General features: G+C 53.4%; 4 protein-coding genes across 4 annotated transcripts in view; 2 read left to right on the top strand and 2 right to left on the bottom strand.

Moving 5' to 3' along the window:
• Nucleotides 1-216: 216 nt before the first annotated feature.
• VE01_10103 (uncharacterized protein) lies at nucleotides 217-752 on the bottom strand (the record flags this gene model as incomplete). Its single annotated transcript, XM_018279510.2, has 1 exon — nucleotides 217-752. Exon 1 carries the CDS (start codon nucleotides 679-681, stop codon nucleotides 217-219), a length of 465 nt encoding a protein of 154 aa, XP_018125871.1. The 5' UTR covers nucleotides 682-752.
• Nucleotides 753-1256: 504 nt separating this feature from the next.
• VE01_10102 (uncharacterized protein) lies at nucleotides 1257-2915 on the bottom strand. The gene is made up of 2 exons (XM_018279509.2): nucleotides 2386-2915; nucleotides 1257-2305 (listed from the first exon to the last, which is right to left on the bottom strand). The coding sequence occupies exons 1-2, from the start codon at nucleotides 2630-2632 to the stop codon at nucleotides 1491-1493; spliced, it is 1062 nt and encodes a 353-aa protein (XP_018125872.1). The 5' UTR covers nucleotides 2633-2915; the 3' UTR covers nucleotides 1257-1490.
• Nucleotides 2916-3040: 125 nt separating this feature from the next.
• Nucleotides 3041-6835, top strand: VE01_10101 (uncharacterized protein). The gene is made up of 2 exons (XM_018279508.2): nucleotides 3041-3400; nucleotides 3507-6835. Exon 2 carries the CDS (start codon nucleotides 3914-3916, stop codon nucleotides 6551-6553), a length of 2640 nt encoding a protein of 879 aa, XP_018125869.1. The 5' UTR covers nucleotides 3041-3400; nucleotides 3507-3913; the 3' UTR covers nucleotides 6554-6835.
• A 1311-nt stretch (nucleotides 6836-8146) lies between these two features.
• Nucleotides 8147-12807, top strand: part of VE01_10100 (uncharacterized protein) — a gene marked incomplete at its 5' end in the record, with an annotated part of 17473 nt that continues 12812 nt past the window's right edge. Inside the window, one exon of the mRNA XM_059464128.1 lies at nucleotides 8147-12805. Within this exon, the coding sequence (XP_059319287.1) occupies nucleotides 8147-12805 (4659 nt within the window). The remainder of the gene's footprint in view (nucleotides 12806-12807) is intronic.

Genomic DNA, 12807 nt, shown 5'->3' with positions numbered 1-12807 from the left:
CCCTCTTTGCCAAGGGCTTGGCAGTACTCGAGTATTCAGAGTAGTACTCGGCGAATACCCGAGTACTCAAAAATATCACCCGAGTAGAGTAGTACTCGGGCAACACTGATGAGAATTAAGAAGAAGTCATACATATATTCTTGCTTGGTATTATTTTAGATCTCCAACCAACACTAGGTGCAACGTTCATAATTTTAAATAGTGACGCCCTAAAGTCTACCCATGGAGAACAGCTTTATCACCCGTAGTCCACTGAATCTTCAGGTCCCACCTCTTAATCTTCCACAACCCATCCCCCCCATCCCTAACAAGATCAATATCATACAAGGTCCCCGCCGTATACGACGTATCCTCCACCTTAACCGCATCCTCCGGCTTCACATGATACGATATCACATGCGCAGTCAAATTCGCCGTATCCGCGCCGTCCTCAAGTTCAACACGGATATTACTCGCAATATGCGTAGTAATCAGTTTGAAGACATTGACAAATAACTCGTTGATCGCGGCCCAGCCTGAGAAAGTGGCGGGGCCAAGGGTTATAATCATGTCCTCGCCTTTTAGGCATGCCGACTCAAAAACGTCGCGGTTGTTGGTGTCGATGCCGAGGATGCAGCGGTGGAGGGCGTCGGCGACGGCTTCGCGGGGGGTGAGGGATGGGAGGGAGAGTTGGACAGCCATTGTGTTGGGCGAAGTGGATTGAAGGGCTCGAGGCTGGAATATAGTTGCTGTGGTCTTAATTACGATTACCTTTTGGAGGCTTTTTATATATATTTAATATTATCTAGAGTGTTTGTATGATATGCAGGAACGTCGAGCTAACAGGGGGTTACCGGAATTAAAGGAGGGGCATGCGGGAGGCTAGGATTGCCGGAGTTATAAGATGGGAATAATCCACTACGTGCATACCCGCGGCCCCACAGCTTCTATTCTTATGCTCTATACAGCTGTTTGAACCAAAGCCACAGGTAGATTGGTGTGATTAAGCTTGGGTTGTAGGAGTGTTGGAAAGCTGGCGAGTGAATTACGTAAGACACTAAGAGAAGGTGCCTTTTTCGGCAATCTCTAGGCCGTCATATCATTAAATGGAGTATTTTGTTTGATGGGTAATTAAAAGGTTGCTCTATATTTTATAAAAGTAGTCAGATTTATTCGTAAGGTTAGCTGTGAGGGGTAATTTTGTGTGGTTATTAAATTCGCGGGTGGCTTAGACTATTCATGAACATTTGAATTCACGGCAGTATTGGAACAAATATCACTCTATTGCTATCTATGAATGTCCCTTGCTACCCATATCGTACAACAATAATCGCTAGACAAACCAATGCTACAACACCGCGGATATTTGCCTATCCCTTGCTTTGTCCTCCATGAGAACTCTTCAATGAGGCTATTCTATCCCATGCTTCCAATCTACGCTTTCCAACCCAGGCTTTAAACCCAAGTCAAGTCAAGTCAATCACCTCAACCCGCTCCCCAAACAGCAAATCTTACATTCCGAGCCATCCAATACCGACTGGCCCTTGCCTAATCTCACAGACCTCCCCCCACCTTATCCCCCCCAACCCCTCCGGTACCCCACACCCCCGAACTACCCACGCCGCAAATCCTATCTCAAACGCCCAAGCCAGCACCGCCCTACCCCTCCGCCTCCCCCTCCCCATTGAGCTCTCCTTCCCCCAAACCCCCGTCTCAAACACAACCGCCACTCCATTCCCAACAAAGAACCACCACACCCTCCGCAGCCCCTCGCGCGCAATCAGAGGGGAAAGCGCGTAGACATGAAACGCACCCATCAGCGCGAATGCCGCTACCAGCCCCCCGGCCCGCGCCGCATCAATCGGCAGTCCAATCCGCGATAGCGCACGTCGCACGGGGTGGTACGCGAGCGAGGTGCATGGCGATGCGAATGCGTTGTGCCAGGTTTTGGCCCAGAATCCTCCAAGAGAATCGGCCTGGTATAGAGGTCCAAATAGCGGTGGGCTATCATGGTACCGCAGAATGAGCTGCAGCGTCGTCCAGAGGATGTAAATAGTCAAGAGGACCTGTAAAGCGAGGATGACCGCGTGCTCCTGTGGGAGCATCTGGAGCGCGGCGAACGCGGCGATGTGGAGAGCGAGATCGGTGGGTTCGCTGAAGGGGGAGGTCGAGACGCGGATGGGGTTCGGGGTGAAGCTTTCGTAGCGCAGCTCGGTGGTGAGGAGGAGCGCGAGGAGGGATGGGGGAAGCGGGGCGGAGCCGGCGTAGGTGCGTGGGTGGTGCCGGCGGGCGAAGATGTCGAGAGATTTGAGGACGCCTACTGCAACTTGGGAGTGTGTTAGCTGGGGTCTTGTTTGGGACGGGGAGACCCCACGGGTGGGCGTGAGGAGGAGACTGCAAACGCACCTCCGAAATTCATCAGTGACGCTGCTGGCGGGCAGTTTATTGGCGCCACGGATGTCGCCGTCGCAAACCCCACGAGGGCCCCGAGTGTGAGCACGCCATAGACGCGTTTATATCCCTTTAAGCTGAAGTAGAGTGAGAGATAGAGCAGTGAGAGCGGAAGGAGGAGGTACGCCAGTGAGCGGCCGAAGTCGTGTGCTAAGAGTCTAAATGATGGAGGGATATCGAAGGGTAGGATGGAGGCGGCCATCCTCCCTTGCCTGTTGCCCGAGGCGTGCAATGTAAGTATGTTCTTGTAGGTTCACTGCGCGATGCTGGGAAAACCACGCCGAGTCTCCGTGTGATGTCAATAAGCTATGGCGAAGCTCCCGCAAGATACGCGTCGTATGCTCCTTCCCACTGATTTTATCCCCAAAAATCTTCAGTCTGCTTCACGTCGCAGGTGCCTCACTCGTGATTTCCAAGTCCTATCACAATTCCCAGTTCGTGACGGCAAAATATAATGAACGGCTGAATATCTGTATTTATCGCCCTCAGCCTTGTAGGTCACGAACGACGTCATAATCAAGGTGCCAGGTCAGAGCTTCCTCGGCAATGGATTAGGCGACATTTTGATAACTAAGCTTCCCCGGCATTCACTCTGAAGAAATACGCTACTGTTTCGTAAAAGCACCTATCTAGGCCTAATTTACCTATTTATGGTTGCAGTTGTTAGGGTTTACAGTATCTCAGGTTGTAATCGACGATGCACATCGCCGGTGCCTATACTCCTACACTACGTTGTTCCTACCTTTACAGCTTTTGTGTGACACATTGCGCGAGGGTGTAGACCGGTGAGACCGGTGTAGACAGACGGCAACTGTGACCGCAATAGTGAGAACTGGTAACTTGCTTTGGGCCACTCCGGACCGGGCCATTCCGCCCGCCCTGCCTGTTGAGAGGGGAGCTCTGGCTCACCTTGCGGCTCAATAAACAGCCAACCACTGGCTATTATCACAATTTCTAGCATTATAAATAAGTATGCATTCCACATCATCTCCACTCGGATCCATCTCCACTACACCCCAGTTTGTTTTGGGGTTACATTTTGAGCTTCGTGCTGTCCATAGCTGATAGTTCACGAGTTGCAGCTAAGTCACCGACCAAATTGAGGCTCGGCAAACCTGCAATTCGTCAGCCTAGTCACAATCACGGCGAATTCGCAGCTGTTAGTGGTTGGCTGTATTCTCGATATGCATGTGCATACGTTCTGTACCACACACCACATGCACTACACGCAGCAATGCAGTTCGTGCCTCCCGAACCCGACAGCCTTGTTGATTAGATGGAGGCGCGTGGCGGGAGGGGGAAGGCTGAGCTGGAATCGAAAGATAAAATGGAGGCATTTCCTCCTTTCGCTCGGATTGGGGAGTAGACTTATTTTCACGATACATCAAAGCCTTATTTTGAGTGCAGATTTGCCTAACCAACTGCTCGCCTCAACTTCTAGTCATCGTTTCTACATTCAGAGCATATTTTCAGGCCTATAGCAATGGCTCACTACTTGTCATCAATGACGCCGGAGGAGGAGATTTTGGGCGAACTAAGGGCCAGGCTTTATGATCTTGGTGAAGCCCGGGCATACGCCCCTCGAAGTTCTACATTAGAATTGTACCAGCTTTCCCTCTATGGAGGAACTGGTTTGAGAATCACCGACATAATTGTGGAGCTATTGCGCAACCAGCTGCATGCGACCAAAGAGTCATCCCGTCTTCGAGAGCATTGGACTGCTTGCCGGGATAACCTCCTTAAGACTCTCAGGACACCTTGGGGCACATGTGCTGCCAACACGGGCAGTCGGAAGTGTCTGGGCGGATCATCGGGTTGCGAGATGTGTCGCTACAGCATCCTGTCGATTGCAAGCCAGCTTAATACCCTAACGCTTGGATTTGCAGGGACGACATTTGCTCCTGAGGGAACGTACCGGGAAGTCCAGGGGCAGGAGAATGAGTCTTCCCCACCCGACGACAATCGACCCTCGAAGTCTGACTTAGAGGCTGTCCAAAAGGAGCTATCATCAACAAAATCGAAGCTTTTAGAGGCAGAAGAGAATTCAAGGTGCTTGGAGAAGGTCCAAGAACTAACCCAGGAGGAACTGAAGACGCTAAAGACAGAACTGGAGGAAGCCAAGAAGGAACTGGAAACGCAGAAGATAGAGCTGGATAACGCCAAGAAGGGACTGCAGACGCTGAAGATAGAGCTGGAAAACGCCAAGAAGAAAGCCAGCGATCTCCGAGGGAGTCGAGAACAATTTAGGACAGCGTATCACAACATGGCAAATAGGACCAATGAATGTATCAGAGTCCTAACATCCGACAAGGGGAACTCAAAGACGAAAAAGGATACCATTTTAACGGCTACGATGAGAAAGGATATTTTAACGGTCTCCTTAGAACTTTACGATGCTCTAAACAAGGATGTGACCTCCCGGCTACAGGCCTTGCCAAAGCAGCACTCTTCAGATGAAGATACCAACCGGCGTACAGCGCTCGAGCAGGAGGCGCTTGGGCACCAGCATGGACGTGTTAAGACACTGATGAAGATGGACAAACACAAAGAAGCAGAAGAGATCGCAAAAAGAGTCCTTTATGACAGACGTAAACACCTAGGAAAGGATTCTGAGAAGACACAAGACATATTCAAAGACTACTGCGTGATCCTCGAAAAAGGCATAGGCGAAAAGCTTAATGCGGTAGAATGGGAATACCTGCAAGTCTGGTTCGACGACAGCCTAATGGACGACAAGTTCAGAGATGGAGCCGGTATCAGTCTAGCTCTACTCAGTCAGAGGCGCGATCAGATAGATGAGTCGGCCCTATGGTACAGAAAGGTGGCCACTCGCCGGCTCGCTAGGGATGACGTGAATGGTGCGGCGAACGCTGCATTGGAAATGGTAGCCGCACAGAAGTCTTTCCACCTCAGCTCGGAATCGGTGGAGACGCTAAGGAAGATCTGGGGAAAGGCTGCTGATATCAACTTGACCGACGACGTTTTGTCATGTGGCCAGGAGTTAGGCCAGTTCTTCGTCAGTGTTGGGAATTATAAAGAAGCTAAAGAAGTTCTCTTGGTCGTATGGAAGGCGCTGGAGAAACGTAGCGGCAACGAATACATCAACAGGTGCATCAAGACCGCGTTGACTTTAGTATCCACCATCGGTCATCTACCAAACGACGACGGCGGCGATCTCGATGAGCTGTACAAATCTATAGCTAAACTAGCTGAAGAAAAGGGTAACAAGAAGATTAGTCTTCAGCATCAATACCAGCTAGGATTAGCTCAGCTTAGTCGCATGGAAACCGGAGACTCCGAGAAGACGCTCAAGGCAGCTTGGGAAGAGGCGAAGGCGGCAGCAGAACTTGGGGTAAATAATGTACTTACTATTCAAATTGGCTGGAGCTATGGACGAGCCATTTTATCTCAACCTGGCCGGGACGCCGACGCGATGGACGTTTTCCGACTTTTATGCAAGACGGCACTTCTGCCTATCGGGCACAAGAAGGACGATTCTAGGCCCTTGGCACTGACCGTCGCTAACCTCACGATCGGTCGCTCCTACGCCGAGCTGCTGATTGCGGACGCGGAGGCGTGCAAGAACGAGGAGAAACAAATGGCAACATACAAGTCGGCGAAGGAGACACTGCGGATGGTGTGGAACGAGGCAAGTCCGCGTGTGAACAAAATCCTCGGGGATCGGAACTTGGATGCCCTCACGGACCTCCTTTGGATTGGGGACTCGTATGGTGAGTGTTTGACCTATCTCCGTGACCCGTCAAAGGCCATCACCGTGCTCACCGAGGTGTTTAACTTGAGGAGCAAGTGGACAACAAATACCAGCGATATTGAAACAACTTCTGAGCTGCTAAAGGAAGCGCTCGTAGCACAGTCAAAGCTGAAGTATGCGGAGAGTGCTAAAAAGGCGACGGATAAGAAGGTGGTCGATGATGCGGCAAAGGCAGGACAGAAATCAGGAGGTGATGTCCCTCATCTGTCGCCTTCAGGGCCGAACAGAGAGAGGGCTAAGTCGCCAGCGCCACCAGCGCAACCAGCGCATCCAAGGCCCAAGCCTCCGAAGGCTCGAAAGCAATCACGTAGGGTCGGGTTGTTCAGGTATTTTGCTGGAATTCAGGGATGAAGTCCATATATTTGGACTCTTCGTGGCTGGGGGAATTACAGTCCTATCGGTTGTTCTTGACGGTAGCATACCACGCAATAGTAGCTATTGTCGTCTTTCTCCACACCTCCCATTCCCTACTTTGGATAGTGAGAGTTGTTGCACTAATAAAACAGAATCGTATCTCACCAGGCTAGGAATTCTACATGCGGTATTAGGCAACATATTTAGTTGGGAATATTTCCCGGACGTCATTAATCCCCCATTCCAATACTACAACTCTGTATCAACGAAAGCTTAGGGATATAGTAATTTATTATTAATTAGATTGGACTTTAAATAGTCAGTATATTGAAAAAGACTAGTGAGTACATCGTTGACATATGATGGACTGAGACAAAAAAAAAAGTCCGAAGAGGTGTTTCCTGTGATTTATATTCTCAACAAATATAATACTAAAATATAAATATTACCTTTCACACATGTTTACTTATGTCCCAACCCACCCTCGATGTTCGACTCGACGCCTTACATAGCAAATATAAAAATCAGTCCAATTTACTAGTCGACGGTATCGACTGTTGGCTCATATACATGTGATCCAGAGAAATTATGTAGCAGGCCAGCGCAAGTGCGCCGATTAGATACACGCCCAACCTGACATTATTGTATGTTGGTTGCGTGTCTGCGATATGACATCACTCGAGCTGCAGGTCCAAATATACTATTATGGAGGAGTTCATGTGATCATTTACTAAATTCGTTGTCTGCGCGCCCAATGAGTTGGATCTAATAGTTTGCTGCGTTGTGGTGGGCCATGGGCCGCGACGTTGAGTCAAAAAATGAGAAAATATGGAATTAATTGCAGCCACGTACATAGCGTAGACCGAGTTTTGAGTTTTACCACGCTACAGACAAGTTGATGCCCGATGTGAGACACTTTGATGCAACCGTGGGGTTCTTTCAGTTTAGCCTGTTTGTTCCAGCAGACCGCTTGGGTTGGACCCCTTTACTGCGGGAAGGGTTGAATTAAAAAAAACGGTAAATAAATGAAACTTTTTATATTCCCGAATTTCGTGCCTGGCTACTGAAGAATCTCGTGTACCACTGGCGGGATATTAGTTGTTCGGCGGTGGACAGAGGGGCCGTCCCGCACGCCCCGGTGAGAACCATGGTACAAACGGGGTCCCATGGGGAAAACCAAGAGTAGCTTGTCCCCTTGTTTACCTCCAAAATATCAATCAACAAGGACGGCGGATAACGTATCAATATCAACCTGAATACTGTACTGTAATCTGTAAATAGATTTCCTACGCGCCCATGCTGTATACCCCTACTAGATCATGTGATTCAGGCGTCGAGCGCAAATTTAGTATGTAGGACAACTCATAGTGAGCATGCTTGGCACCAACCGAAACAATCCCTCAGCTCCTCCCGTTGCCGCCAAGACTTTGACCCCCAGCCTCATCATTCCGAGTGGAGCACCTATAACCACAAAATACCTGAGCTCACCATCATCCTCACCGACAGAATCGCAAATATCTACTTCACAGTGTCGCTTCAGCTCGTCGCCGACAGCTAATGCACACACCACTACACAACTAAGCCACCACGATGGCCGACGCTCGTACGCGCGGCGAGGCCTCAGGGTCCCGCCGCAAGAAACGAGACTCGCCATCAAAACAACAGGATCGCCGCGACGCCGCTCGCAGCGACAGCTACCAAACACAAACACAACCACAGCCGATCTACTCGAATACTAGAGCGGCACCTATATACGCCGAGCCAGAAGAGGACATGAACTTGCGCGGCACCCGCGGTCCCCGCCGCTACAGCAGCGACAATGTTTCGTCCTCCAGCTCGAGCTACATCGACATCTCGCGCAGGTCGCCCACCCAGCGCCGGTCAGCCGTGGGATTCTTCCGGTCCTTCTTCGCTGCCCCGGACAGGCGGCGCCGCGTCAAGAAACAGAGAAGCCGCGCGTCCATGAAGCTGGGGAACTCGTCGAGCAGCTCCGTCGACAGCAACCTCGCATACGGAACCGGCTACGTGAAGAAGCGAAAGGAGAGATACGTGTCACCCTACGGTTCCAGGAGGGAGCGCGAAACGGGCGGCGTGTATGCGCCCGCGGGTCCAGCGCAAGGGAAGAAGCGCAAGGAGAAGGATGTTGAGACGGAGATACTAGAGGTCGGCGCGGGATTGGCTGCGCTGGCAAGGAAACAGAACCGCATGGACCTGATTGAGGCGCGGAAACAGGGAATTGTGCATATTAGGAGGGAGGACTCAGGAAGACATGGGCTTGGGGTTAAGGGCCTGGAGTCTAGCCGTGGACTTGGGTCGTCGAAACCTAGCCATGGCGCGGATGAGGACGGATGGGAGTCAGCGAGCGATGACGAGTCCGACTCCTCTAGCAGCGTGGATTTGGGGCTTGCATATGGCGGTGAGAACACATGGAATTGGGGACGTCCGCGTCCTCCAATGCCCGTCAAGCGCAAGAGCACCATTGTGGACCCGAAGCTCTTCGGCCCACAGAACTCGCTGAATGGCGTCCTCTCGAGGCCGGTCGGCTTCGGAGAGGTCGACATCAATGCTCCTGGAGGCTTTATGCCGGAACCATCCTCTTTTGCGGCGAGGGACACTGGCTATGTGTCACCGCAGCAGCCACCGCCAGCCCCGAGTCTACGTGGAAAGGATGATGGCTACATTCCCACTGCTGCTCCCGCCCGCAGGGGAAGTGCCCAAAGCTCTGGATCTCTACAACACGTCTTCCCAATGCCTACGGACGACCCTCTCAACTTTGACGCAGGCCGGAGATCCGTCGCGTCTGTCCAAGACCAACCAATCTACAATGTATCGCGCACCGACTCTCTACCTCTACGACAACCTAAGCCATTCACACCCGTTTCGCAAACTATCTACGAACAGTCCTCCATCCCAGCTCATGTGGACTCTACACCTCGAAAAAGAGACTCTGGGAGTAAAAGGGACTCTGGGAGCAAGAGAGACTCTGGGGGTTACGCGACCTTCGCTGGTGCGGGCCTTGCTGGAGTTGCACTTGCTGGGATGGCGGCCAACCGACTCGAGAAGCGTAGAACCGAAGACGATTATGAGAGAGCGAAGCGACGCGAGCGACGCAGTAAGGAGGTGCACGAACCTGAGGACGATCGTGAGAGGCGCCGTGAAAGCCGTCGCGAGTCGGAGAGATACGAAAAGAGCGATAGACCCCGAGACTCCCGCCGTGATGACGAGCAGCGCGACTACCGCCCGGATGAGAGGCGTGAGCGACGCCGTGGCGAGGAACGCGAAGAGCGTGAGGAGCTCCCTACCTCTCGTCAGCTGGTATCTGCCACTCGTCCCGACCCATTCCAGTACCAGGTTGCTGACGACGCTTTCGAGATCGCGGACAGGCCCCACAAATCGCGTCAGGCAGCTGCCGATGGACCTTCGGCCAGGGCTCTTGAGAAGGCTCCCGAAAGAGCCCTTGAGAGCGCGCCTGAGCTGCCTATGGATACCCTTGCTCTCGGGTCCACGATTGAGAGAGGCCACACCCCTGCTATCGTGACGGTGGAGAGAGTGCCTCGCTTTGCTCGCGGAGGAGCGCGCACCCCGGTAGTCCCGGATGCATCAGCAGCCCGTGATGACGGACCCTCTGAGACCCGTGGCCGTTCGAGAGAGAAATCCCCCGAGCAGGTACGGGTCGTTCGCGTAGTAACTGACGAGCCGCCCGCAGCATCAAGTGATGTTGCGGCCGCTGAAGACTCCAGCCCTACTAAGAGGGAGTTTAAGAAGGGCAAGCGCAAGTCATACTCCGCCAGCACCGAGAGAGAGCGCGATCTCATCCAAGAAGATGCCGACCGCGTGTACCGCGAGACCATCGCCGCGAACAAGGCGGCTGCCAAGGAACCGGCACCGCGTCCTGTGACTCCAGAAAACAACGACGAGGACAAGGAGAAGGGTCCCTACGATAGCCCCAATGCCGACTTCGAGCTCGACCATGTCATGCACCCTAAGGACATGCCGACGTTCTCCCCCGTTGTGCTCCGCGCGTACCCGGTCTCGCAGAGCCGCGAGATAGAGGGCCCCTTCGACCCAGCCATGATGGGCCTCTCCCGACCGCTCCTAAACCTCGTCTATCCTACTCCCTCACCTGAGGCGCAGAAGCTCCGTGAAGTCAAGGCAGAAGCTGAGAGGACTAGGTCCCCCGAGACAAATGATCGCGAGGTCTCAGACCGCGATATTGTCACGGTCTCCCCGTCGGAATCTAAGGGCGTCAAGTGGGGCGAAGACGAAGTCAAGAGCTTCGTGCCCGTAACACCCTACGGCGAGGCCGCCGACCCGATCCACAACGCTGCCGCACCGGAACCAGCGAAGAAGAAGTCTTCTCGTTGGGGAGACATCCGCGGTGCCTTCATCGCACGCGCAGCTGAGATTAAGGCTGAAGAAGCGGCAGAAGAGAAGGCGCGCGCGGCCGAAGCCCCCGCTTCCCCAGCTGAGACCTTCGAATACCGTGGCATCACCGTGGAGCCCGAGCACGCCAACGACCACGACGCTAGCCTCGAGCGCGATCTCCCCAGGGATGACCACCGCGATCCCGGTCCCCCTCCCTCCGTTGGCCCCAAGCCCGGCGCCGATGTAGAGAGCCGCGGCATGCCCGGAGCCTTTGATGACGATATCGACTTCGCTGCCACTCTCGCAGCGGGACTTCAGGACTCGGGTTTCGACCCGAATATCGTTATTAATGACTCTAGCTTCGCGAGGCGCTCGTCGCCGCCGGGATCGGATGTCGAGACGGTGGTGTACCATAAGCCGTTCTCGGAGACGGTCACGGACTTAGGCGTTTATGAGCGTCATCCTAGCGGAGCCAGCGATGGGCCTGTGCTGGAGGAGGCGAGTCGCGAGATCGAGGAGGAGTTTCCTGTCTCCAAGAAGCTGAGCAAGAAGGAGCAGAAGAAACTGGAGAAGGAGGAGGCAAAGCGTGCGAAGGATCACGAGTTCGGCGGAATTGAGGCTGCCGCGGCCGCTGCAGTAGCAGCTGCTGCTATTGCGGGGGTGGCGCATCACTACTCCGGGGAGCGCGAGGTTGCAGAGCCGGAGCAGCCCGCCGACGAGGCTGATGAGTTCACACCCTCGAAGAAGCTGAGCAAGAAGGAGCAGAAGAAGCTGGAGAAGGAGGCTGCGAAGCTTGCAATGGACCGTGAGTTTGAAGCGGCCGAGGCTGAAGCTGCTGCTACTGCTGCGGAATCGGCAGACCGTGAGGTTGTTGAGGAGCGCGTCGACGAGGTTGAAGACTTCGCGCCCACGAAGAAGCTCAGCAAGAAGGAGCAGAAGAGGCTGGAGAGAGAAGCCGCGAAACTGGCACAGGAGGAGGAAGATGCCGCCCGGGAGCGCGAACACCAAGCTATGATAGCCCAGATTGTCGTGGAGCCTGAAGTCGTGGGGCCACAAGATGAGGCTGACGAGTTCGCCTACGGCAAGAAGCTGACCAAGAAGGAGCAAAAGAAGCTTGAGGAGGAGGCCGAGAAACTTGCTCAAGACAAGGAATTCGAAGACACCGAGGCTGCAAATGGCCGTGCCGCCGAAGAGCCCGAGGAGGTCTGGGGCGAAGAGGCTCGGGAAGTGCCCGAGTTCTTTGACCGAGGACGAGTTGGGTTACCTGGGGCTCCGCAGGAGGAGATACGGGACGAGTTTGACGACTTCGATGCATTCATGCCCAAGCTGAGCAAGAAGGAGCAGAAGAGGTTGGAGAAGGAAGCTGCGGCCGCGAAACTTGCCGAAGAGAAGGAGTTGGCCGAAGCTGAGGCTGCGAAACTAGCTCAAGAGAAGGAGTTGGCCGAAGCTGAGGCTGCGAAACTAGCTCAAGAGAAGGAGTTGGCAGAAGCTGAGGCTGCGAAACTAGCTCAAGACAAGGAGTTTGCAGAAGCCGAGGCTGCCAATAACCATCCCGTCGAAGAGCCTGAGGTTCAGAGCCGAGAGCTGCAGGACGACGAATTCAAAGAGGCTGATGAGTTTTCCTTCACCAAGAAGCTGAGCAAGAAAGAGCAGAAGAAGCTAGAGAAAGAGGCTGCTAAGCTTGCTCAGGAGAAGGAATTCGAAGAGGCTGAGGCAGCGAATAGTCGTGCGGTGGAAGAACCTGAGGCTTGGGATCAAGAGCATCAAGCAGACGAATTTAAGGAGGCGGAAGAGTTTGCGCCGAAGTTGAGCAAGAAGGAACAGAAGCGCTTGGAGAAGGAGGCCGCCAAACTTGCTCAAGATAAGGAATTCGAGGAAGCCGAGGC

The sequence above is a fragment of the Pseudogymnoascus verrucosus genome, assembly GCF_001662655.1.
Source record: "Pseudogymnoascus verrucosus strain UAMH 10579 unplaced genomic scaffold scaffold_68, whole genome shotgun sequence".
In the NCBI taxonomy this organism is placed as follows: domain Eukaryota; kingdom Fungi; phylum Ascomycota; class Leotiomycetes; order Thelebolales; family Thelebolaceae; genus Pseudogymnoascus; species Pseudogymnoascus verrucosus.
Note: the sequence above shows the minus strand (reverse complement) of the source record. Positions and strands in the feature narration are given on the sequence as shown.

What these genes read in the sequence shown, in the direction of transcription:
- VE01_10102 (XM_018279509.2), bottom strand. Translation starts at nt 2,632, where the DNA reads ATGGCCGCCTCCATCCTACCCTTCGATATCCCTCCATCATTTAGACTC. An exon ending in GTCACTGATGAATTTCGGAG is followed by an intron (nt 2,306 to 2,385) that starts GTGCGTTTGCAG and finishes CACACTCCCAAG; the next exon opens with TTGCAGTAGGCGTCCTCAAA.
- VE01_10101 (XM_018279508.2), top strand. Translation starts at nt 3,914, where the DNA reads ATGGCTCACTACTTGTCATCAATGACGCCGGAGGAGGAGATTTTGGGC.